Raw genomic sequence first — 26,119 nt, 5'->3', positions numbered from 1 at the left:
CCCATTTTGATCTTGGCCTCTCTCTGACAGTCTCTCTATTGTCTAGGTGTGTCTCTCTCTGTCTCTGGGTGTGCCTCTCCGTGTTTATCTCTGTCTCCCGGTCCCTCTTACCTCCCTCGCTGCCCCAGCCTGTCTCTCTCTGCCTCTCTCGCTCCCCCTCTGTGTCCCTACACCCCCTCCCTGTCTCTGCCCCAGGCACGGAGCGTCTCTGCTTACAGCCACCCTGCCGCCCCCGTGCCTGATCTCAGGGGGCCCTTCAACCTTGCAGCTGACATTTGGCCCAAAGCCCCTTTCCCCTCAGCTCAGCTGGAACAAGACTGGAATTTTTCAACTAAACATTCTTAGGAAACTGAAGGAGGGATCAAAAAAAAAGCAGACACACAAAAACAGACCCAGAAAAGCATGCGTGCTGGACACGGGTCCCTATGGCCGTGGGGACTCAGAGCCTCGTGGCCGGCGCAGCTGGGCATCCTGGAGGCCACGAAGGGGAGTGGCCTGCCCAAGGACACACAGCAGGGTAGGTCGAAGAGAAAGGCCAGCCATGCCTCCCAGGCTGCAGAACCTCCAGGCCCATCTTAAAGACCCATTGTTCTGGCCGAAAATCTAGGCCAAGGCCACTGGGGAGGAGAAGGAGCCCTCCCGCCGCTCGTCTGGAAATCTCGAGATCGCAGCCCAGCCAGGTCACCAGGGAACCAGCCGGCCCCCCTCAGCCTGGTCCTCAGCCAGCGTGGGCCTGAGTGGTGGATGATGGGCAGGCGGGCAGTAGCGGGCGCTGTGGGGTGCAGGGCCCAGCAGGGAGGGCGGCAGCTGCCCTAATTATTCCAGCTCTCCAGGTTCCAATTTCATTTCAAAAGGACTCCAGAGACATAGCCTTTAATAACTACTAGTAAACAGGCAGGAAAATCGATACCTGGTAAATAGAGCCCTGGAGAGCGGGACGCCTGGGCTGGCTGGCCCTGACCTGGTGGGAGGAGCTCCCAGAATCCTTTGCAGGAGAGCTGGCCAGTACTGACCTCTGGAACCAGCTCCTCACTTGCCTTGGAATCCCCCACCCCAGGGACCCAGTGTGGGTGTGGTTTGGCCTTCTGGTGGGGCTGCATCTGCTCGACTCCACTCTTTCTGCATCAGACCAGCCCCTCCTCTTTCCCACTCCCTCTGAGCCCTGACATGTGCCAAGCAGGTTGTCCACTTCAGTTGCAGGTGCCTCCTTTGGGCCAGGCTCTGTGCCTGGTGCTGGAAATATAGACATGGATCTGATCCAGCCCTCTCCTCCAGAAAGTCACTGACCAGTGAGGGAGATTAAGAACAAAAACAAATACCTAATTTGATTACAGTGCAAGGATAAACACGCAGTAAAAAGCTGCAGGTACCAGCTATAGCAACAGAACCACCTTCCTGGAAGAGGTGGGCATATGGAGGGTTTTGATGGATGAATAGGAGTTCACCAAATGAACAAGGCCTTGGGTGATGGGGGTGAGTGTAGGTAATAACGTATGTAGCAATAACAGCCATCCCAGCTAACATTCGTTGAGCACTTACTATATGCCAAGTGCTCTACTGAGCACCTTTGACATGCATTATTTTATTTGTCCTACAGTAATCCTGTGGGGTGGGTTTTAATAGTCCCATTTTACAGATGAGGACACTAAAGCTATGCTTGAAGCTGGGATTTGCACAAGGCCTGTGAGACTCTTTAGTTGTTTCAACCATTTTACTCCATACCTCCCACCCCTAACCCTCCCTGCTCAGCTCAGAACTTGGCACACGGAGGTTGTTAAATAAGGCGTCCCTTCCCTTCCATCTAGTGGGTTACACCTTCTGGGTAGCACCTTTTGGAGGCTAATGGTGGTAGTTCAGCAGGCCAGAACTGACCGTCATCTATCACAACCCCTCATTTTGCCGATGGGGAAAATGAGGCCCCGGGAGGGGAAGACCAGCACTTAGGAACAGAGCAGGATCCAGGGTTTTCTCTCTGACTAATCCTCTCTTGGAACCCTGGTGGCACAATGGCTAAGCACTTGGCTGCTAACCAAAAGGTTGGCGGTTGGAACCCACCAGCTGTTCTGCGGGAGAAAAGACCTGGTGATCTGCTCCTGTAAACATTACAGCTTCGGAAACCCTATGGGGCAGTTCTACTCTGTCCTATAGGGTCTCTGTGAGTCAGAATCAACTCCATGGCACACAACAGCAACAATCCCCTCTCAGGTCTGCCCTGGAAGAAGCACCATCAGCAAGGAAGAAATCAATACCCACACACTCAATTTAAGTGATAGATCAGGCAACTGAGTGAGGCCATCCAGAGACCTGGGGGAGTTTTTATATGATTGGCTGGAGCCTGCTATGGATTGAATTGTGTCCCCAAAAATGTGTGTCAACTTGGCTAGGCCGTGATTCCCAGTATTGTATAATTGTCCACCATTTTGTCATCTGATGTGACTTTCCTATGTGTTGTAAATCCTAAGTCTATGATGTTAATGAGGCAGGATTAGAGGCAGTTATTTTAATGAGTCCGAACTCAATCTACAAGATTAGGTTGTGTCTTGAGTCAATCTCTTTTGAGATATAAAAGAGAGAAGCGAGCAGAGAGACAGGGGGACCTCATACCACCAAGAATGAAGAGCCAGGAGGGGAGTGCATCCTTTGGACCCCAAATCCCTGTGCTGAGAAGCTCCTAGACCAGGGGAAAATGGATGACAAGGAACTTTCCCCAGAGCCAACAGAGAAAGAAAGACTTCCCCTGGAGCTGGCACCCTGAATTCGGACTTCTAGCCTCCTAGACTGTGAGAGAATAAATTTGTTTGTTAAAGCCATCCACTTGTGGCATTTCTGTTATAGCAGCACTAGATAACTAAGACAGAACCCAAACCAAAAAACCAAACCTATTGCTGTTGAGGAAACTCTGGCGGTGTAGTGGTTAAGTGCTACAGCTGCTAACCAAAAGGTCGGCCGTTCAAATCCACCAGGTGCTCCTGGGAAACTCTATGGGGCAGTTCTACTCAGTCCTGTAGGGTCGCTATGAGTCGGAATCGACTCGATGGCAGTGGGTTTGGTTTTTTGGTTTTTGGTTTTCTTTTTTTTTTTTTTGGTATTCCTGTTGAATCAATTCTGACTCACAGCAACCCTACAGGATAGAGCAGAACTGACCCATAGGGTTCCCAAGGCTGTAATCTTTACACAGGCAGACTGCCACATCTTTCTCCTGTGGAGCAGTTGGTGTGTTTGAACTGCCAACTTTTGGTTAGCAGCTGAGTGCTTTAACCACTGTGCCACCAGAGGACCTTCTTTCCTGAGGCTGGGCTACCAACCCCCTCCCTGTCACCTCTCTCATATCAGGAGCTACAGCTCCATGCATCAATTTCCCCAGTGTCTGGGATCCCAACAAAGGAGGGGGCAGAGGAAAAGCTCTTTGAACCCTAGGTAGGGACACAAATGAGGGATAGTCAGTTTGTGATCAGGAGAGAGAAGCCTGAACAAGGGGGAGTCCTGGGGAAGGACCGTGAAGGTCCCCACCCGTCTGGCTGCAGACCTGTGGGATACAACCTTCCAGTCACCACTGTTTTCTAGATGAGCCTACCAAGGGCTAGGGAGACATAAGGGACTTGCCCACAGTTGAGGAGCAGTCAAGGGTGCAGCCGTCCTGCAGGTGTGCCAAAGGAACCCTGCAAAAGAATCTCTTCACACGGGTCCCAGTGCACAGAGCCAGCTAAAGGCCCTGAGAAGTCCTGCAGCCTGGACCTTGATCTGGTTACCCAGAGCTTCCTGCGGAGCCCTGCTCTCAGGGAGCACCTAGAGCTTTGGGAAACACAGAGCAGTGGTTGGGAGGAAAACTTCAGAGCCCTCGCTTTTAAACTAGGGGCACTAATACCTACCTGGCCAGTTACCACATGGTTATTCTGTGGGTTATGAATGAGCACTTAGCATGGAGCCTGCCAGAGAGCAGGCATGCAGCAAATGTTTGTTGAAGGAAGGAACAGGTGAACCGAGAGATGCATGAAAAAACAAATACAGAAATGGTCGAAGGAATGGACCGACGCAGGGTGAACAAAAGGAATGAAGGAATAAGAATAACCGAACCCCAAATGGATCAATGTGTGCACTCCTTCATTCATTCATTCAAGTATCTATTGTGCATCTACTATATGCAGGCTCTGGGGATATAGCAGTGAACAAAACAAAGTTCCTGCCCTTGTGACTGTGACGTTTTAGTGATGGAGACAGACAAGAAACAAGATAAAGAGGTAGAATATAAGGTACATCAGAAGGAGAAAACAGAGCAGGGGAGGAGAGGAGGAAAGAGAAATATATGGGGGTACATAATTTTAAATGGGATGATTGTGAATGCAGGAAGGATTGAATGAATGGATAAAGGAGTAAGCTAACAAGGGAGCAGGCATAAATGCAGGTATGAATGGGAAGGGTAATATATGACTGCAGGCGTGAAGGAATGGACTAATGAATACATGGATGCATGAACTAAGCCATGAATAAATGAATGAACTGATGAATATGTGAATTAATGACTAAAGCGTGAACAAATGAATGTGTGAACTAAGGCCTGAATAAATGAATGAACTCATGAAAGACTTATTGAGTGAATAAATGAACTAGTGCTGGAATTAATAAAACTCAACTAATGAATGGATAGACTGATGAATGAATTATTGAATGAATGAATGAACTAATGAAGGGAAGCGCTGCATGCCACCTGTCTGCATGGTCTTGGCCTCTGTGGACCTCCCCCATCTGTCTGAACAACCCCACACCCACTCTGCCTTCCTCCAGCACAGGGCTCCCCTCAATGTCCATTACATTAATGGGGGGGACTTGACTACCCTGCTCCCTTGTTGATGTTCTCCCCCACCCTGTTTGACACCTGCTTTGTGGAATCTCCCACTCCCCAACCTGTATTGGCCCCATCCCTGCCTCCTCCTCACCCTCACCCTAGCCTGTACTTACCCCCATCCCTCCCCACCTGCATTGACCCCTCCCCTCGGGTCTATGCTGACCCCTCTAAACCTCCCCTCCTCTCCAGGCCTGTGCTCCTTCCCTGCTTCCCCCATCTGGAGAGCGTCTGTAGCTGACCCCCACCCCCCGCCCCGTCCTTTCCCTCTGTGGCCACAGGCACCATGCGGCCCGTGCGGCGCAACTTCTACGACCCGTCGTCGGCGCCGGGCAAGGGCATCGTGTGGGAGTGGGAGAACGACGGCGGAGCGTGGACAGCCTACGACATGGACATCTGCATTACCATCCAGAACGCCTACGAGAAGCAGCACCCGTGGCTTGACCTCTCGTCGCTCGGCTTCTGCTACCTCATCTACTTCAACAGCATGTCGCAGATGAACCGTCAGACGCGCCGGCGCCGCCGCCTTCGCCGCCGCCTGGACCTGGCCTACCCGCTCACCGTCGGCTCCATCCCCAAGTCGCAGTCGTGGCCCGTGGGCGCCAGCTCAGGCCAGCCCTGCTCGTGCCAGCAGTGCCTGCTGGTCAACAGCACGCGTGCCGCCTCCAATGCCATCCTGGCCTCGCAGCGCCGCAAGGCGCCCCCCGGCGCCCCGCCGCATCCGCCACCCGGAGGGCTTCCAGGCACGCTCCCCGTGCGCCCCAGCGCCAACTTAGCCGGCGGAGCGCTCTGGGCCGCGCCCACTGTCGGCCCTACTGAGCCCGCGCCGCCCCCCAGGGCGCCCCCGCGGAGCCCCAGCGCCCTCGGCAGCGCGCCCACCGCCGGGCAGAACAACCTCAACCGGCCTGGGCCCCAGCGCACGACCAGCGTGAGCGCGCGCGCCTCTATCCCTCCAGGGTAAGACGGGCCCCGGGGATGGGGGACGGGGGCCTCCTGCAGACAGGGGCCGGGCCCAGGAGTGTCTGCCCACTAGGGCCAGGATGGAAGAATGGCAATAATGATCGTGATAAGTAATATAACGTCTGCTGAGTCTTCTTCACTTTGTACCAAGCGTTAACTAAGCCCCCTAACGTGTTCGCGTTCATTTATCTCCATGCACAACGACCCTGGGAGGTAGGTACCACCATCATTCCCAGTTGTCATGGAGTTGATTCCAACTCATGGCGACCCCGTGTTTGTCAGAGCAGAACCATGCTCCAAAGGGTTTTCAATGACTAATTTTTCAGAAGTAGATCACCAAGCCTTTCTTCCAAGGTGCCTCTGGGTGGCCTCGAACCTCCAACTTTTCAGTTAGCAACCAAGTCCTTTAATTGTTTGCACCGCGGAGGAAACTGAAGCAGCAAGAGGGCAAATAACCTCTAGAATGTAACAATTCAAAAGTGGTGGGGCCATAAAAATAACAGCAATGGCACAAATTTGCCGTTTGTTTGTTAGTTATTACTTGCTAAACTCTTTATGAACATCAACTCATTTAATCCTCCAAACAACCCTGTCATCCCCATATTACAGATGGGGTGGGTGGGAGAGGTAGGGAGCCTTCGGAGAGTCAACCAGGGAGGAAGCAGGGATTGGCATCCAGACCTGTAGGCTTCCCGAGTCTGGGCTGTGGGATCTTAGAATTTTTAGAGGGCTTCTGAGTCAGTCTGCCAATCTGTGCCCACCATCTCATGTGGTGACTCTAGCAAGTACTGGCCGCTTGTCCAAAGTATTTCTCCTATAGGCCCCTCCTGAAATGTCACCATTAAAAAAAAAAAACCAAACTCACTACTGTTGAGTCGATTCCAACTCATAGCGACCTTATAGGACAGAGCAGAACTGCCCCATAGTGTTTCCAAGGCTGTAATCCTTACGGAAGAAAGCAGATTGCCGTATCTTTCTCCCTCGGAGGAGCTGGTGGGTTCGAACCACCAACCCTTCGGTTAGCAGCCAAACACTTAACTACTGTGCCACCAGGGTTCTTTATGTCACCATTACTGAGGGTTAATACTGTTATTTTCAGACTAGGCTCCAGAGAATCCTGCGGTGACCCGGGGTAGTGTTGGATAAGGACATGAGGTCAAGCAAACAGGCCAGCCTCTCGGCTGTTTTAACCGAGCAGTCCTTTGGGGAATCTCTTTTGCCAATTGGCTTTCCTAGCAGGGTTTCATTAGGAAGGGAATCCTGCCCGTATCAAGTTTGAAAACCCCTGGGTTAAGGCATCACAGGCCCCAGTGAGCCCTGGAGTCCAGACTTGGGTCAGTCTTAGCAGAGGGCAGGCCATGAAGGAGTGGGAATGAGAGGGAGAAGCAAAGAGCTTGAGCCTGGGACAGACCCTAAGGGAAAAGACCAGCTGGGTGTGGGTGTGGAGCCCAAGAGCAGGAAGAGCAGGAGGAGGGCAACTTGGCTCGGATCCCGTGGTGTGGCTGGGGGCTTGACCAGGATGATCTGAGACCAGCGAGGGTCAGATCTAGATGAAGTCTCTGAGGCTACCACATGCGGGCCTCTCCTTTCACCACGGGAAACTGAGGCCTGGTAGGGGGGAAGGAACCCTAACTAGCTGCCCTGGCTGCCTTCTGTCCCTTTGAGATTCTCACGGCTCCTCTCGGCCGCCACTGAGCTGCGTGATCTGTGGCGAGTCACTTCCCTTCACTGAGCCTCAGTCTCTTATCTGTGAAATGGGGGCAGGACTCCCTTTTGTGTGGAGCTGCTGTGTGTGTGAACACAGCATCTCCACGTCTCAATACCTCAGCAGTGGCCATTATTAGGGCTACTTTTGTGAACCAGCATCAGATCTGGGAGGAGGGGTGGTATGAGGGGGGCAAAGGGAGCTGGGATTTTCCAGGGAAAGGACAGCAGCAACCCCACCTGCCTGCCTCACCCTTCCCTTCTCCAGATCATTCCCTCAGGGGCCACCATGGAACAGGGGGAGATGCGACCCCAGCCTCAGGCGGACCTGGCGGGGGCTGGGGGAGGCTTCCAGGGAAATGAAAGAGGGACTCACCCATCTGGTGAGCACAGGAAGCTGGAGTATCAGGTGAGGTTCCTTGTAGATGGCACCCTGGCCCTGGTTCCTAAAAGAGGGGGCTGAGAGCCCCAGAATGACAGGAAAGGTTGGACACCAAGCTGGAGTGGGTGTGGGAGGGACCAGGGCAGTTTCAGGGACCTCCACAGCGGGAATCTGAGAACCTTCTCTCTGGGGCAATATTTTTTCAAGCTTCAAGTTGTGACCCACTAGTGGATTATGATAGGAGCCCTAGTGGCACAGCGATTAAGTGCTCGGCTGCTAACCAAAGAGTTGGCGTTTCAAACCACTAACCGCCCCTCGGGAGAAAGATAGGACAGTCTGCTTGCATAAAGATTACAGCCTTGGAAACCCTATGGGGCAGTTCTACCTTGTCCTATAGGGTCACTATGAGTCGGAATTGACTCAGCGGCAACAGGATTTAGCAGATTATGAAATCAGAAGGTTATAAACAGCATTTCCTTGGAATGGAATGGAATGGGATAGAATAGAAAATATCGGCATGCATCCTACATAGTAAAGATTAGAATTATTCCAGGAACCTTTGACGTCATTTCCACTTGTGTATAATGGGTTGTCAGGTAAAATGAACCTTAGTCACAGACAAATTTTTTAAAAGCCCCTACTCTAGAGCAGGCTGGGAATTACTCAGCTTTGATGGCTGGTCTTAATTCTCCAGATATGTTCTGTGGGGGTGTGTTCACAGAGGTGCACAAAACAGACGAGTACTCTGTCCTCAGGGAGTGAGCAGTCTGATGGAGGAGACATATTTAGTAAGTAATGGAGTAAGTGTACGTGATCAGGGGTGGGAGTGGGTTGCTGTGGAGGCAGCTGGGCAGGGCGGTAGGGTCGGTAGGGAGGGGGGCAGTCAGGGAAGACCCCACGAGGAGGTAGCCAGATCTGCAGAAATGCTGTTCCAGGCAGAGGGAACAGCATGTGCAGCTTCAAGGGGTCTGGCAAGGGCACAGCATGTTCAGGGAAGGGCTGGAGGTGTGAGGAGGGCTGGAGCGCAGTGCCAGTGAGCGAGGGAGGGGCATGCCAGGCAGGGGTACTGCAAGTGCAAAGGGGTGGAGGTGAGAACGGACCCAGCAGATTCTGGAGACCACCAGGAATGGAGGTTTGCTTGTCGAACAGTGGGGATTAAGATTTTTCCCAAGTAGGGGTACAGGGCCAGATTGTGGGGGCTCCTCTGGGGAGCCTGGGCTTGCTGATAGCAATAAGGAGCTATAGAGTATGCTTGAGTTCAAGAGGGCTATGGGGAGAAGAAAGATTTCTCCTTGGGAGTGCTGATCATTCAACATGTCCTCCTCTAATCTGCCAAAGCTCTGGGCTCCCCCAGCCACGTGCCCCTGATCTACATCATCTCCCTCTTCCCTTCCTCCTGGGAGCTGTTTCTCACCCTGCCGGAGCCCAGACACTAGTCTCATCTGTCCTCAGCCATGCAGACCCTGCCCACTTTCACCCGGCCTGTCTGAGCCTCCCTCCCCAGCCAGACAAGCCTGCATCAGGGCTCCCCAATCCTCATCTCCAAGGAACCCCAGCTAAAAATACCCCTGGCTCAGTGTGGGGGTGGGGCAGGACCCACTGGAGTCTGTTGCTGGGTGAGGGGGGTGGGAGGAAAGAGGGGATGGGGATGGTAGACCCTAGTTCCTCAAGGCTGAAGCTTCTCACTGCTGTGGCAACTGAGGCCCAGGTGCAGCCTGTGAGGGGAAAGGCATGGGGACCCAGACAGCCAGGCCTCCCCAACCCCTGCTCGGGTCCCCAGATCCCCTCTTAGCCCCTCGGGGCACGTGGCCTTTCCCATGGTCTGTCTCTCAGTGTTCTTATGTCTCTTCACATCTCCTTTTGTATCTCTGTGTTCTGATCTCTGTCCGTTTCTCTGTATCTCTTTGTGACTCTGTCTCCCTGTCTCTGTGTCCACCTGTCCGCCTGTCTCTGTTTCCTGCTTCTTCTTGCCCGCCCTCTCCTTTCTCTCCCAGCAGCTCCGTCTTCCTTCCCTCCATCTCCTCTCCACCTTCCCGATCTCCCTGCTGGATTCAAACAAGCCCAGATTCACCTTGGACACACAGTGTTGCCTCTCTGGCCTCAGTTTCCCCATCTGCCAAATGGAACTGAAACCACCCTGAAGTGCATGTGCACAGAGCCGATGATGGGCAAGGAAATGCATTAAAAATTGTCAAGTGTGATCAGCATGCATGGGAGGAGGAACCCTCAGAGCTCTCTGACACTGCTCTGTGCACCCCCTCCTCACTGCAGCCCTGGATGGGCAACAGGAAGGAGGCCCAGAGAGGGTGACTGACTGGCCCAAGGTCACACAGCCAGTGAGGGCAGAGCGTTGACCTGGCTAGGGGGTTTTTCCACTCCCCAGGCGGCCAGTTCGCTCCTGCGATGGGGCCATAAGCCAGCTGGCAGCCAGGGCCTAGGGGGCCCTGCAGGGGTGGGGAAGATCCGCCCTGTCTCCTGAGAGGTCAGCGACCAGCACTTTGGAACACAGCTGTGGAGCAGAGCAGCACTTTGGAACACAGCTGTAGGGCAGAGGAATGGACTCAGAGTTTCCACCCCACGTGGTGGGGAGCAGGAGAGGGAGGACGAGGGGGCGGGGGGAGATGCAAGCCTGTTTCGATTTACTGAGTCCTCACTAGGTCCCAGGCTCTGTACCACAACTTCTGCATGCATTGTCTCTCTTAACTCTCAAAGAAGTCTAAGGGGGCAAGTCCTATGATCCCCATTTTCCAAATAAGGAAACTGAGCCTCCAAGAGGCTAAGACACTTGCTTGAGACTGCATAGCTAGGAATCTGATTCCAGAAGCCATGTTGGCCAAGGTGCCGAGGGTGCCCCCTACTGTCCTTCCTGTGATGAACCCCATGGTCTGAAAACCAAACCAAGCCCACTGCTGTTGAGTCAGTTTTGACTCATGGCAACCCCATGTGTTACGGAGTAGAACGGTGCCATAGAGTTTTCTTGACTGTAATCTTTACAGAAGCAGATTGCCAGGCCTTTCTTCTGCAGCACTGCTGTAAACCACTTGCGCCACCCAGGCTCGTTCCATGGTCTGAACCAGATCCTGATCGCACAGAGTGTCAGGGACCCCAGGGAGTGGATGAATGTGGCATGAAGGGCATGTGGAGGCTGAGTTTGAGCCTGGCCTCAGCATCTCCTCTCACTGTGTGACCCCAGCTGAGCCCATTGCCTCCTTTTTTTTTTTTTTTTTTTGCATCTGTGAAATGGGACCAGCTTAAGGCCAGATGTCAGAGCCCTGCCTTTTCAAATCTGCACCCATTTAAATCCCTTCCGGCAGTGGGAGAGGGTGCTGGTTCCCTCTTATCGGCATAAGACTTTTACAACGTTGCCAGTCTAATAGGTACAAAAGAGATGCCGTTTACATTTTTCTTTCTGTTGCTTTCGCTGTCTGTTGGGCCGTTTATTGCTTCCTTATTGATTTGGAAGCGCTCTTTGTACATTGAGGATATTGATCCTTTGCCATCTTTTCCCAGGTGTGTACCTCTTTTTATAGCACATGCTCGTCAGTTTTGTCATTAATTAACCCATATTTATTGAGCACCTACTATGTGCGGGGCACTGGCGAGACAGAAGTGAACAAAACAGACAAAAATCCCTGCCCACATGGCGCTCACATTCTAGTGGGAGACAAACAGTGAACACAAAATTAATCAGTGATAACCCAAACCAGTTGATGTGGAGACAACTCCAACTTCTAGTGACCTCGTGTGTCAGAGTAGAACTGTGTTCCATTAGGTTTCCAGTGGCTGATCTTCTGGAAGTAGATCGCCAGGGCTTTTTTCCTAGGCGCCTTTAGGTGGACTCGAACCTCCAGCCTTTCAGTTAGCAGCCGCCAAGCAAATTAACTGTTTGTGTGCACCACCCAGGGACTCCAAATAAATTATAAAAACCCGTTGCAGTCGAGTTGATTCCAGCTCGTAGAGACCCTAGAACAGAGTAGAACTGTCCCGTAGAGTTTCCAAGGCTGTTGTCTTTTCGGAAGCAGACTGCCACATCTTTCCCCCGAGGAGCCGCTGGTGGGTTTGAACGGCCGACCTTTCGGTTAGCAGCCAAGTGCTTAACCACTGCATCATCCATTACCCATTGCCATTGAGTTGATTCTGACTCATAGTGACCCTGTAGGACAGAGGAGAACTGCTCCATAGAGTTTCCAAGGAGTGTCTGGTGGATTCAAACTGCCAACCTTTTGGTTAGCAGCCGAGCTCTTAACGATGGTGCCACCAGGGCTCCAAATAAATGATAGAGTGTGTTAAATGGTAGTAACTGCTATAGAGAAAAAACACTGGGGAAGGGGTGTAGGGAGTGAAGAGAGAGGTACAATTTTAAACAAAGAGGTCAGGAAAGGCCCCATTGAGGAGATGACATTTGAGCAAAGATTGAAGTAGGTCAAGAAGCAAGCCAAGCAGAGAACTGAGAACTGGGGGAAGCATGGTCCAGATGGGAACAGCTTCTGCAAAGGCCCTGAGGCAGAAGTGGGCCTGTTGTATCTGAGGCCAGTGTGGCTGGATAGGTGTGAGCAAGGGGGTGGCAGTGCGAGAGGAGGCCAAAGACGAAATGGGGCTGAGGCCCTGGTGAAGACTTTGGTTTTTATTCTGCGTTAGTTAGGAAGGAGCCAGAGGCAGTTGTGAGACTGGTGTGACTTTGTGTTAACAGGTTTGCTGTAGGTGTTGAGCAGACTGCGGATTGGGGGTGGGGAGGAGCGCTGAAGCAGGAGGCGGTGGGGAGATGGGCTTTGTTGTGGTGGGTGTGTTTTGATTTTTCCTTTCTTTTTTTTTCCTAGCTATGATTTTATGTTTTTATTTTCTAAAATCCACATTTTGTGTCTTTAATTCTTTAGCAGGTATTACATTTAAATGGCTCAGGAATTTAAAAATACAGAAAGGCACACAATGAAAAATCTCACCCCCACTCCGTCGCCCGGCAGACCTCTGGCTGGCCTACCCTCCTCCTTTTCCTGGCCTCCCGGGGGTGCAGTGGCAGTAACTCTGCCACCCTCTCTCCCAGCCACCTCACCACAAGGTCAAACCAAACACCCCCATCCTACCCGCACCCCCCCCCCACCTGAAGCATTTCCTGCTCTTCTGCCTGGGAGGCCAAACCACACACTCCTGTCTGCACGTGGCCGCCCCAGGCCGTGGGAACCGATCCTGCCCTCCCCGCCCTGCCCTGCCTGGCTCCCCCCACAGAGCACAGGGCTGGCCTGGAGACCAGGAGGGTGGGAAAGGCTGGTGCTGCGCCCTCAGGCGTCAGGATAAAGCTGAGCCCCAAATGCCCCCTAGTCCTCTCTAGGGGACGTTTGCGCCCTTTGTCCCTAGGAGGTGGACCAGGGCAGCGATGAGCAGTCCCCTTTGACAGAGGGGGAACTGAGCCCCATAAGAGCTCCGGCAGACAGGGCACTGGAGCGAGGCAAGGGAAAGTGATTGGGACCAGCCGACAGCTGGGCTGTTGGTAGCTGTGGGCTTCTCCCGGGCCCACGGGGTGCCCCACTCTCTGTGTTCCCAGCCGCAGATACATATCCCTTCAGGGCTCTGTAGAGGGGGTGGGGTGGAGATTTGGCCGCTACTGGGTTCCCCAGGACTCTGAGGGGCAGGCACAAGGTGGAGTGGGCCCCCCCCAGAAGGGAAGGGGGTAGGTGACAGGAGCAGGCCCAGGCCCTGGCTGGAACCTCTAGGAAGGAAAGAAGGGGAGCATGGGGGCCCCCAAAGTGCTGTTCAGCTTCCTTCTCCCCATGACATGGCATGCTCCCTAATGACTGAGGCATGAACTTGGGAGCCAAGGGGCTGTTGGATAGCCCAGGTGCCCTGAGGGGGCTAGGGCCAATCTGAGCACCTGGAAACTAGCATCAGAGCATGTGACAAGCCTGGGGCCTGACATGGAGGGAGTGGGGACAGGCAGGGAAACTAGTCGTAGGTAGAGGGATGGAAACTCAGCTGCCCTACAGGGAATGTCAGCATGGCCTCCTGGTTCTCCGGGGTCCTGACCTGCCTCTGACATCCCAGGAAAGGGCAGGGAACAGTGTGGGGAACAGCAAGTAGGAAAATCTTCCCAAATTATCTCATCCTGCCTGCAAACAATGCCTTCCAGTCAGCGCAGCTATGAGGCATCTCTGTGTGCTCATCCTTGGCAAACTGGAGAGCCAAACACCCCCTCCCTCTTTTCTAGACTAATCCTAGAGATAATTTTTCTCAGTCAGGGCCTCTCAGGACTAGAGAGGCTGCAGACTAGAGGATGTTTCTCTGGGATATCTGCTTCAAGGCTCGCTTCAAATGTGTGCAAAGAGGTCCCTGGTGGCACAAATGGTTTGCACTTGGCTGGTAACCAAAAGGCTGGCAGTTTGAATCCACACAGAGGCAGTGTAGAAGAAAGGCCTGGCTTCTGTTTCCATAAAGATTTACAGCCAAGAAAACCCTACGGGGCAATTCTACTCTGTAACACATGGGGTCTCCTAAGTCACAGATCAATGACAAAAATGAAATCAACAATAAAAAGCAATGCTTTAAAAAGTTAGCCACTGTTGAAGGACGCTAGGGCATCAGATGTGTGCATGGGGAGAACGCGCCCGAGGTATGTCCGCACAAGTCGTCTGTCTGCTCAGAACATCCCCGCAAAATCACAGAATCCATTCGTTCCTTTCTTCCACAGTTCATTCGTGCAACAAGTGTTTGCTGAACCTCTACTATGTGCCGTATACTGCTGTCGAAGTCGAGTGGCCACTGCTGGCCTCTGTGATGAGGTGGCAATTCAGCAGAGCCCTGGGGGAGTCTCTCATAGCCTTGAGGGGACGAGCCTTCCCAATGGAGGGCACAGCCATGCAAAGGCCTTGAGAGGGGATAGTGCTCGGCCTGTTAGAGGGACAGCTGATGTGTCTGGGGTGGACAGATGGAGGGAAAGGGAGAGGAGAGGCGGTCACAGAGGCACGGCCTGGCCGTGCTAAAGACTTTCTAATGTCAGGTAGTGATTGGTGCTGTGGGAAAAAAAAAAAATAAAGAAGTGAGGTAAGGGCAAAGACAAGGAGCCCTGGTGGTGCGACGGTTAAGCGCTCAACTAAACCAAAAGGTCAGCAGTTTGAACCCACTCAATGACTCCGTGGGAGAAAGAACTAGAGATCTGCTCCCGTAAAGATTACAGCCTAGAGAACCGTATGGGGCTGTTCTCCTCTGTCACATGGAGTCACCGTGAGTCAAAATCAACTCGACGGCACCTAACAACAACAAGGGCAAAGACAGGCTTTCTCTAAAGTAGAGCAGTATCAGAAGGCCCCTCCGGTAGGGTGACATTTGAGCAGAGACCTGTATTGAGTGAGGGGGTGAGTTATTCTGGGCAGAAGGATTTAAAATCTTTCACTTTCTAATTGTTTCTTTTTTTTTGCCTGGATATGGAAATGCAATTCATTTTTGTACGTTGACTTTGTATTCGGTAACCTTACTGAATTCACTTATTAATTCTAAGGTATTTTTAAAGATTTTTCTTCATACAGGTAGTCCTCGACTTACGATGTATTCGAGTTACAACAAAGCACCCTTAGAACCATCTGTTGTTTTTCTTTTTGTCCGTCTTATCGTTAGTAATATGTACTACATACAGTGTTGCAGCGCGTAATTTGCTGATGTTATCATTCTCAGATGTTCACTCACAGATGTTCAAAGATCAGATTTATAAAGACATGGTAATAAAAGGCAATAATAATGAAAACTAAAAAAAGGAAAGAGAGAGAGATATTTGACTTATGTCAGAACCAACTTAGGGCAGAGTCGTGGGAACAGAATCCTGTCGTAAGTTAAGGACTACCTGTACGTAATTATGATGTCTGCAAATAATAATCAGCAAGTGCAAAGGCCCTGAGGTAGAAATATGCCTGGCATGTTTGAGGAACAGCAGGGAGACCAGAGTGGCTGTGTGGATAGGGTGAGGGGGTCAGTGGAGGGAAAATGAGGCTCAAGGGGCAGGCAGGGCCAGATCATGTAGAGGAAGGAGGTTGGGCTGGACTCTGGGTGAGGTGGCCAGATCATGTAGAGGAAGGAGGTTGGGCTGGACTCTGGGTGAGGTGGGAGCCATGGGGGGATTAAGAGAAGAGGAGAGGCAGGATCTGACGCAGGCTGGGAAAGGCAGTGAGGAGACAAGCGTGGCAGCAGGACCCATCCCTGCCCTGGGGAAGCCAGGCCTGGCTTCTGCCTGAGTAGATTTCAGGGGGCCTGAGTAATCCCTGGGCCCCAGGAAGGCTGAGCAGACGATGAGAGGCTGGCCTGCCTTCCCGGAGGCCTGTGGGCAGCGGTCGCTTGTCCAGGACAGGAGGATGTTCTCACTGATTGTGAGGAAACCGCGTGTCCCACATCAAAGGGGGCCCGGGCGGCTCCCACGCTTGGCGCGGCGTGGGAACTCTGCTACCCGGGGTTCTCGCGGAGGGGCTGTGGATTGCAAGGGCTGGGGCCACCTCGGGACTGTCCCCCAGCTCGCTGACGGGTAAATAAAAAAACAGCCCCACAGTCACGCTCCACTCACAACTCTCTCTTCCCACGAGCAAGGCTGACTGTTTTGAACCAGAACCAGGGCTCTGTGGTTTTTAAGGGGTTCCGGAAATTCTTAGGGCAGCTGAGATCTGAAACCTTCCCTTTCTGGGGTACCCTCTGCCTGCCCCTCAGGCCAAAGGCTCACTCAGCAAGACCAGGTCACCAGCTGGACCAGCCTTTAGCATTAGATAGACCTGGGGTAGCAAACTGGCTTTACCGACGGGTAGTGGCTGCATGGAAAGCTGTGTGGAGGATTCTGCTCAGCTTGAGAGTGTGCTGATCAATTAGTGATGTTTGCCATGGTAGGAGACAAGAGAATAACAGCATGTGTGATAAATATTTTTCTTTCCACGTATTTTACAGATAGCCCTAGAGAGGGAGAAGGGTTGTTTTCTTCCCATGAGACAGAAGGGAAGGTAAGCGGGGGGGAGAGACCTAGATATACTGAGGACACTAACCAGTATGTCTACACTGCTGTTGTTTTGTGCCGTCAAACTGATTCCAATTCATAGCGACCCCATGTGACAGAGTAGAACTGCCCTATAGGATTTCCTAGGCTGTGATTTTTTACGGGAGCAGGTCACCGGGCCTTTTTTCCCATGGAGCGGCTATGGGTTTGAACTGCCAATCTTTCAGTTAGCAGCCAAGCACTTAACTATTCAGCCATCAGGGCTCCTTGTGTCTACAGTAAAGGTGTTTTAGTACTATTATAATTGAAGTGACAACCTTGAGCAAGTCACTTAACCTCTATGATCCTCAGTTTCCTTATCTGTAAAGTGGGAATAAATGAGGGCAGGGAAGGGGAGAAGCTTGAGGCAAATCCCTCTACGCTTTCCTATAAAATAGGAGTGTGGGGAGTGTCACATACCTGGGTGTGGGTGTTCCCTGGACTGTGTTTGTGTAGTGTTATCCAGGTATATGTGTGTGTGTGTGTGTCTGTCTGAATCTGTGTATGTGGATGGGCCGGGGGGGGGTGTTCCCTGAGTGTGTCTGTGTGTGCCTATGTGTATATGCATATATGACATGTGCTCTGATGTGTTTGTGTGTCTGCACATGTACATGTGTGGAAGGGTATTTCCCTGTTGTGTGTGTGTGTGTATGTATTTGTATGGTGTATATCTGAATCTGTGTACGTGTGGGTGTGATGTGTTCCCCCAGTAGTGTGTGTTCCCCAGGGGTGTGTTTGCATGTGTTTCTGGACCCAACCTGCCAAAGGTGCCATTCACTTGTAGACACTCCCCAGCCAAGCTCTCTGATGACAGCTGTGTCTGCCAGGGGCAGGTGACAAGGACAGCATTGGCCAGGCTCAGACCTCAGCCAGCACGCAAAGGGGACCATGGCAGCTCCTTCCCCCACCCTGGGACACTGTGCTGTCACTGCCCCCATCCAGTCCCTTTGGGCTGCTCCCTGACTTTCAGATCACTTCCTCTTCATCCACTCTTACCCATCCGGGATTCCATCCCATCAACAGCAAGGCGCCCGTTCACTCGCGTCACCAAGCACTGAAGTCATGAACACTTGGGCAAGTGCAGGGCCCATCCCAACACACGTTCTCATCCGGCCCTCCCTGCAACCCTGTAAGGGCGGTGTATTCATATCCCCATTTTACAGGTAAGGATGCTGAAAATCAAGGTGGTCACTGCAATACCTTCATGGTTTCCTCTCCAAGCTGGAGAGAAGTTACAGCCTGACTTGGTGGGCTGAGGTCCAGAGATGAAATTACTCAGCTCAGGTTACACAGCTGATGGTGACGGTGACAATGACTAATACTATTAGAATCTTTATTAGGTATCAGGAATCTCCTCGGGCCTTGACATGCAGAATGTCATTGAATCCTCACAGCAAACATTGAAAGATACTATATTATCCCCATCTGTAAAATGGGCTTACCAGAGGTGAGATGACATGCTCTGCGTCACTGAGTTGGCTAGAGGTTGAGCCGAGATACGAAAGCTGTTCTGGCTGTGGCTCCAAAAGCCAGATCTCTTTTGGGGAGGGGAGAAAAGGAATTTTCCCAGCAGCTCTTCATTTGAAGAGGGGACAATGCCTTAGTCACAGGAACTCACATCCGTAGATATTCCAGAAGGAAAAAATGTTCCATCATTAAATGACTTTGGAAAACCTGGATTGACCATTGTTAACCATATTTCCTTTTGCAGGACTTATCAGAGCCTCTAATATGCTCAGCTATGTTGTGAATCTCTGAGAGGAAGACAGTGAAGTGTTTCCTGACTTGTTTAATCCCTGAGTCCTTCTTTCCTGAAACCTTTTATGGGGATTAGTGCTCCATATAGCAAACTTTGAGATGCCAGAATGGTTAAATCATTAATCGTTGGGTTTCAGGCACGGTGGCCAATGAGAGGAAGCTGTTTGGAGCCAGGTGCATATGTGCTGAGGGCCGGTGTGGGAACGGAAGGGTCAGCGTAGACCAGGGCACGTCAGGCTGAGGCCCTGGCCACACCCCATCCTATAATAGAAGGATGTCAGAGTAGGGATGAAACTCCCTGGTGATAATTCTAGATGTTGCATTGGAGACAGACAAAGGAGTCAAGGTGTGTGCAGCATCACACAGCAGGAGTCCCAGCCAGAAGGCGAACCAGGGTCCCTGACCTCCTGGAGTGGGGACTAGAGTCCAGCTGTGGCCCGTTCGCTTCTCCCCACAGAGTCCCCGCACTCCCGGTGAAGAACTTGAATGGTACCGGGCCGGTCCACCCGGCCCTGGCAGGTGAGGTCCAGCCTGGGGCAGGGGAGATGGGCAGGGCCCAGGAGGAGGCCGACTCTACCCATGGCGGGGCTGGTGGGCAGGGCCTGGAGAAAAGGCTCCCTACCATTGAGCCTCCTGACAGCAGGGGGTGGGGTCCTGGGGCTGGTGGGTGAGGTCCTGGAGTGAGGGGGCGGGGCCGCAGAAGGCACTCCCCTTGACTTCAGTCTGGGATGGGGCTGAATGGGTGGGACCCAGGGGGGAGGCAAAACCCCCCCACCCCCGCCACACACACAACTGAGGGCCTTAGGATTACGAGGGTCAACCAGGTGGGCGGGACCTGGAGGAGGAGCCCTATCCCCACCTCACGGGTGCAGATTGTCCTCCTGCGCATGGCTGGGGGGACAGCAGCCCCATCCGTTCACCCCAATAATGGGAGGGGAGGTGTAGGGTGGGCGGGGGCCGGGGTGGACACCCCACCCTGATGCCCCTGCACGTCCCCAGGGATGACCGGGATCCTGTTGTGTGCGGCCGGGCTGCCAGTATGCCTGACGCGGGCCCCCAAGCCCATCCTGCACCCACCGCCCGTGAGCAAGAGCGACGTCAAGCCCGTGCCCGGAGTGCCCGGCGTGTGCCGCAAGACCAAGAAGAAGCACCTCAAGAAGAGTACGCCTCCCACACTCAACCTCTGCCCCTTGACCCCAGCCCCTCTGACCCCTCAGCTCCAATTCTTTCTCAGGACGAATGACTCCATCTCCATCTATGACTCCTGGTGTTAGCTCGTCTTCCCCTCTTCCCGTCTCCACCAATTCCTATTACAGTCGGCCCTCCGTATCTGCGGGTTCCACCTCTGCGGTTTCAACCAACTGGAATGGAAAATATTTGGAAGACAAAAAAAGTCCCGAAAAGCAAAACTTGAATTTGCCCAGCACCAAGCAGTACTCTGAATCCACGGGAATGAAGTGATGTGCCAGGCATCCCCGGCTGTAGCCTCTCATTTCACAGCTCCTGTCTCTCTCCAGCACTCCTTGTTTGCATATTGTTCATGTTTGAGCATTGTTTGCCTAGCCTCTTGTCTTTATTCCCTAAACAATACAGGACTATATAACAACTATTCACATAGCATTTACATCGTATTAGGTATTATAAATAAGCTAGAGATGATTTAAAGTATACAGGAGGATGTGTGTAGGTTATATGCAAATACTACGCCATTTATATAAGGGACTTGAGCATCCGAGGATTTTGGTATCCATGGTGGAGGACCTGGAACCAATCCCCCACAGATACAGAGGAACGACTGTACATCAAACATCCAGCAACCCCTGACATCTGACCTTACCAATCCCTTATAGCCTCTGGCCCCACTGTCTGACCCCATCCTGAGCCAAGCCCTCAGAGGTAGACTCTGAGTCCCCTCAAGCCTGTCCCCCTGTGTCCCTGCAGGTAAGAACCCTGAGGATGTGGTCCGAAGGTACATGCAGAAGGTGAAGAACCCACCTGATGAGGTGAGCCTGGGGGTAGGGCCTGGGTGTGGTCTGCAGCCCAGCCCCCACCTTCCTGCCCTGTGATTCAAATTCCTGGTTGGTTCTTTTGTTGGTTGGAATCCACCTAGAGGTGCCTGGGAAAAAAGGCCTAATGATCTACTTCTAAAACGTCACGGCCGTTGCAAACCCTATGGAGCACAGTTCTAATCTGACATACGAGGTCACCATGAGTTGGAATCAACTCATAGCAACTGGTTTTGGTTTTTGGTTTTTCTGTGTGTTACAAATCTCTCCCCATTTACCCTCTGCCTTTCTTTAAGATGTCTTTTGATGAACAGCAATGCTTAGGTTTAATAACATTTATCCATCTTTTGATACTTAATGGTTTTGTGTCATGTTGAGACAGTCTTGTCTACCCCAAGTTCCCAGTATTGTCACCCATATTTTCTACTAAATGTTTTAAAGTTTTGCTCTTGATATTTAAGTCTTTAGTCCATCTGGGGGGGGGGGGAGAAATCTCTTCCTCTGTCATATATTCATGCTCAATATATTGGGGGGTCCTTTCTCCCTTTAAGGAGCCCTGGTGGCACAGTGGTTAAGCCTCAGCTGCTAACTGAAAGGTCAGTGCCTTGAACGCACCCAGCAGCTCCTTGGGAGAAAAGACCTGTCAGTCTGCTCTCATAAAGATTACAGCCTTGGAAACCCTATGGGGGCAGTTCTTCTCTGCCCTATAGGGTCACTATGAGTTGAAATTGACTCGACAGCAATGGGTTCTTCTCCCTTTGACAAATGGATATGAGAGGGGCTGGTCTGCTGCCCTTGGCCGCCTGGGGACCCAGTCTCACGATGGCCTGGGGGTGTCACCACCCTCCCCATCCTCATCCCCCTCTGTGTCCCCAGGACTGCACCATCTGCATGGAGCGATTGGTCACTGCTTCAGGCTACGAGGGTGTGCTGCGGCACAAGGGCGTGCGGCCCGAGCTTGTGGGCCGCCTGGGCCGCTGCGGCCACATGTACCACCTGCTGTGCCTCGTGGCGATGTACTCCAATGGCAACAAGGTGCACTGGGCAGGGCAGCAGGTGGGGAGCAGGCAGGGAGGCCGGAGGGGCTGGGACACCTGGGGACCTCACCACCTGCCTCCCCTACCCCAGGATGGCAGCTTGCAGTGCCCCACCTGCAAGGCCATCTACGGGGAGAAGACAGGCACCCAGCCGCCCGGGAAGATGGAGTTCCACCTCATCCCCCACTCACTGCCCGGCTTCGCAGACACCCAGACCATCCGCATCGTCTACGACATCCCCACAGGCATCCAGGTGAGCCCTCACTCCCCCCTGACACCAATGCCTCTACCCGCCACCAGCCTCTCTGTGGTTCAAGTCCCCGCTTGCAGACCTGATGGAGCCCCTCCCCACAGGGCCCTGAGCATCCCAACCCCGGCAAGAAGTTTACGGCCAGAGGCTTCCCGCGGCACTGCTATCTGCCTAACAACGAGAAGGGCCGGAAGGTGGGTGCCCAATCGTGAGGGCACAGGAGGGGGCTGGGTCTCCATTATCCCCAATCCCTGCTCTCACACCCCTCCCAGCACCAGTGGCTGGACAGCATTAACCACAACCCCCCTCTATGTCCCCAGCCCTTCGGGGTACATCACACCCTCATCTTTACCAACCTGCTGAAGTCAAGGATTCTGACCCCATTTTACAGATAAAGAAACAAAGCAACTTGCCCAAGGTCATACAGCTAGGAAGTGGTGGAGCTGGGATTTGAACCCAGGCATCCAGACTCTTAACCACCATACTGTATGTAGACTGTCTATTTTACTTTCATTTGTTTTTCGAGAGAAGCCAGAAAACTACATTTTCATATGAAATCTCCAGGCTATGACTTTATAATGCAGTGCAGTGACCAAACCAAACACAGCTGAGGGCCATCCGTTTGAGAGCCCCCTTTTATCCCAGAAGAAACAGGTGCATAACTTGAAAAGAGCCTTTATTGAGGAAGCTCAGAGGGTACTCAGTCCAGAAAATTCAAAGGGGAAGGAAATGGCCGAGCTGGGCCATCCCAGGAGGGAATTCTTCAGTGCTTAGTAGGTGCAAATGGTCAACACACTCAGCTGCTAATGGACGGGTTGGAGATTTGAGTCCACCCAGAAGTGGCTTGGAAGAAAGGCCTGGTAATGTACTTCTGAAATACAGCCACTGAAAACCCTACACAGCACAGTTCTACTCTGACACACATGGGGTCGCCTGGAGGGGGAATTGATTCAGCGGCAGCTGGCGGTGGTGGTGAGTAGGAGCTGTCGCTGTTGTTTTGTGCCATCAAGTCAATTTCGCGTCATAGCTATCCTACAGGACAGAGTAGAACTGTTCCGTAGGGTTTGCTAGGCTGTAATCTTTACAGGAACAGATCGCCAAGTTTTTTCTCCCACGGAGCCGCTGGGTGGGTTTGAACTGCCGACCTTTCCGTTACCCACCTAGGCTTAACCAGTGCGCCACCAGGGCTCCTTCTAGTAGGTGCTAAGGGAGTCATAAAGTAGGTGGGGATGGGGGGAGGCAGGGCTCAAGGGTCTCAAGCTACGGGGGCGGGGCTGCCTGTGACCCCGCCCACCCCGCCCTCCAGGTGCTTCGGTTGCTCATCACCGCCTGGGAGCGGAGACTCATCTTCACCATTGGCACGTCGAACACCACCGGCGAGTCGGACACCGTAGTGTGGAACGAGATCCACCACAAGACCGAGTTCGGATCCAACCTCACGGGCCATGGCTACCCGGACGCCAGCTACCTAGACAACGTGCTGGCCGAGCTCACAGCCCAGGGTGTGTCCGAGGCTCCGGCCAAGGCCTGAGGTCCGAGGCTGCCCACCTTCCCTCCTGCTTTGCCCCTGGTCCGGCACACGCCTTCCACCGCCCGGGCGGAAGGCTTGGATTAGAGAGTCCTGGTGGCCCGAGTTCAGGGCTGGGGAGGAGCTTCGGAAAGAGCTAGAAGCATTCAGGGGATTTGGGATGTTGGGAGGACATGAGGCTAGCCAGCTCCGATCCACAGTTCCCTGAGAGCGCCGCAGAGAGAGAGTTCCAGAAACCACAGCGACCTCCCTACCAAAAAGACAGACCCACCACCCTCACACACAAACACACGTGTCCTGTTGAACACATGCACGCACACACACGTGCCTCTACTTACCCCCAGCTAGGGGAGAAGAGACGGGAAGACCCCGTGGTGCCCATTGGGGATCCCCATCTGTGTCTATCGCATCTGTACAGGCTTGACTGCAAAAAGAGGGTTCGGGGCAAGCACCTAGGACCCGCTGGGGCCTCTGGGCCAGGGCCTTGGGAAACTCAGTCGGCCCCCATGCCTCACCCGCCCTTGTAGCATCACCACCCATCTCTGCCACCCATTGCTGAGCACTTGTGTGCTGGTGGGGTGGGAGCCCCCAGATTCCTGAGCAGTTTTGCAGAGAGATGAGCCAGAGAGGGGGGACTAGAGATACCTTATTTTGCGCTTGTGTCTCTTTGTCCTTCTGGGAGCTGACCTCCTTCCTCCGGCCTCCCACTCCCAGGCCATATGTCTGTCCAGAGAAAGGCACTGTTCTCCCCTCCCCACTCCATCCTCTTCACCAAATCACTCCCAACTTCGAGATCCAAAGGCTGGAGCTTCTGGCTTCAGGAGCAAGATGAGAAGGCCTAGCTTAGGCCAGCGTGCTTAAAAAACATAGCGGACAGCAAAGAGTCAATTTTCCTCTCCTTGGGAGTGGGCAGCGGGGTGGCTGATAGTCTCCGGCCAACCAGGGGCCTGTTGCCCAGGCAACTCACCAGCTCCGCCTCTGTTGATTGGCTGCCACGCGGAAGTCAGCCAAGATTTAAAGGGACGCCAGCGATCGCTCTTTTGAAAACCTACCAGTCCCACTGTGGGTGGAGAAATAAATGGTCTTTCTCCTCCTCACCCGGTCTTTTCCTGCCAGGAGGGGGTGGGTGGCTGTGTTCCTGGGGCCCCTATGGAGGAGTAATGGCTTACAATCAAATGATAACTCTAGGGCTATTGCCTCTCTCAGCCTTGGGCAACTGCAGGTGGAGGCAGAGTGGAGGGCCCCATTATTCTCTTGTTCTGGGGCAAGGACGGGGGATGATTGTGGGGGAAGCAGGCCTTCCTAGTCCCGGTTCCCAAGAGAGCAGAGGTGAAAGTGCAGTTCTCAAACACAAGGCATTGCGCACAGCTGCTCGCTGAAACTCAGGCCCAGAGCTGAGAAAATACAGAGGATCTGGGAGACACCATGATTGGCTCATTGCAACCTCAGAGACCCAGCGCCTGCCCTTGAAAAGGAGGGGCAGGTTCTAGAGAGAAACAGGGGCAGACCCCAGGATCTCCCAGCCCCAAATCCTAGCTTCTGCAACATCCCTGGTTGCCAGGGTTACTGTAAAGGATGCTGCAGCTCCATGCGCCCTCTGCTGGCCGTTCTCGGGATAGCGCCACATCTTTTCGGATCTACTTTTAGATCCTGTTTGGTAGGCCCCAGCTATATCCCACCCTATAGTCACACAAATCCTCAAACAAGTCCTTGGAGGCCCTTCCAGCTCTGCCAGCCAGCCGTTCCCAAACATTTTATCCTCTATGGTTCGTTCTCAACCAAAACCTTAATATATAAAATTGCCCACACCCCGGCCATCTTGTTCTATAACTTAATGGCCACCCACCTCCCCTGAGGAACTTGTTAAAATACTGATTCTTGCCCCCCACACGCCTTCAGATTCTGATGCAGTAGGTCTCGGTGGGGCCCAGGAATCTGCATTTTCCGCAGTCACGTCACCCCACCCCAGGGGATGGGCTTTGAACCACATTCTGAGAAACTACTTCCTGGCTCCTGAGGCAAGTCGGTGGAATCCATTTTGAGAACCACACAACTAAACTCACTACCCCCCCATTTTATAGAGGGTAAACTGAGGCCCACAGAGGGGAAAAAGAGCCTGGCCCAAGATGTACGAGTCTCCCAGGGCCTGAATCTGGCACACTGGACTCTCAGCCCCAGTTTTTCCTGAGGGTGCCTAATGATAAAAGCTTGTGGTTTGGGGGTCCTTGCCCAAGGGCAGGTGCACTCGGTTATAGGGATTGGCAGACATGAAGACAGGAAGGGCTGAGCCCATTTAGTGTATTGTCTGGGGAAACATGTTCACATGGGCATAAGGAATTCAGGTGCAGCTGTATCCAGCAGCTCAGAGCCAGGCTGGCCTTGTTGGTGTGATTAGAGGCCAGTCGGGTGAAGCAGAGGCTTCAGGCTCAGTCACATAAGTCAGGTTCCTTATCCCATCCACTCCAGTCCACTTCACCCCAGAGGGCGAGGCTCATTCAGTGCAAGGCTGTCCTCTGCCTGAGGGCTTTTGCGCCCCTAGTTCCAGGTTCTGAGTCCCAGCACATCTCTGGGAGACTCCGAGCCACCGCATCAAGATGCTACAGGACAGGCCACCTGGGCCAGGGTATGCTGGGAAGGGCCCAACAGCTCCTTGCTCCTCCTT

General features: G+C 53.0%; 1 protein-coding gene across 1 annotated transcript in view; it reads left to right on the top strand.

Annotated features, from left to right (window-relative positions):
* The window catches only part of DTX1 (deltex E3 ubiquitin ligase 1), a 38,283-nt gene extending 13,729 nt beyond the window's left edge, over positions 1-24,554 (top strand). Inside the window, exons 2-9 of the mRNA XM_004379059.1 lie at positions 5,122-5,797; positions 19,094-19,155; positions 19,636-19,797; positions 20,578-20,639; positions 21,519-21,677; positions 21,771-21,932; positions 22,034-22,123; positions 23,236-24,554. Coding sequence (XP_004379116.1) covers positions 5,122-5,797; positions 19,094-19,155; positions 19,636-19,797; positions 20,578-20,639; positions 21,519-21,677; positions 21,771-21,932; positions 22,034-22,123; positions 23,236-23,460 — 1,598 coding nt within the window. The 3' untranslated portion in view covers positions 23,461-24,554. The remainder of the gene's footprint in view (positions 1-5,121; positions 5,798-19,093; positions 19,156-19,635; positions 19,798-20,577; positions 20,640-21,518; positions 21,678-21,770; positions 21,933-22,033; positions 22,124-23,235) is intronic.
* Positions 24,555-26,119: the final 1,565 nt, after the last annotated feature.

This window comes from Trichechus manatus, unplaced genomic scaffold, assembly GCF_000243295.1.
Source record: "Trichechus manatus latirostris isolate Lorelei unplaced genomic scaffold, TriManLat1.0 scaffold00061, whole genome shotgun sequence".
Lineage (NCBI taxonomy): Eukaryota > Metazoa > Chordata > Mammalia > Sirenia > Trichechidae > Trichechus > Trichechus manatus.
This window is presented reverse-complemented; position numbering and strand designations above follow the sequence as displayed.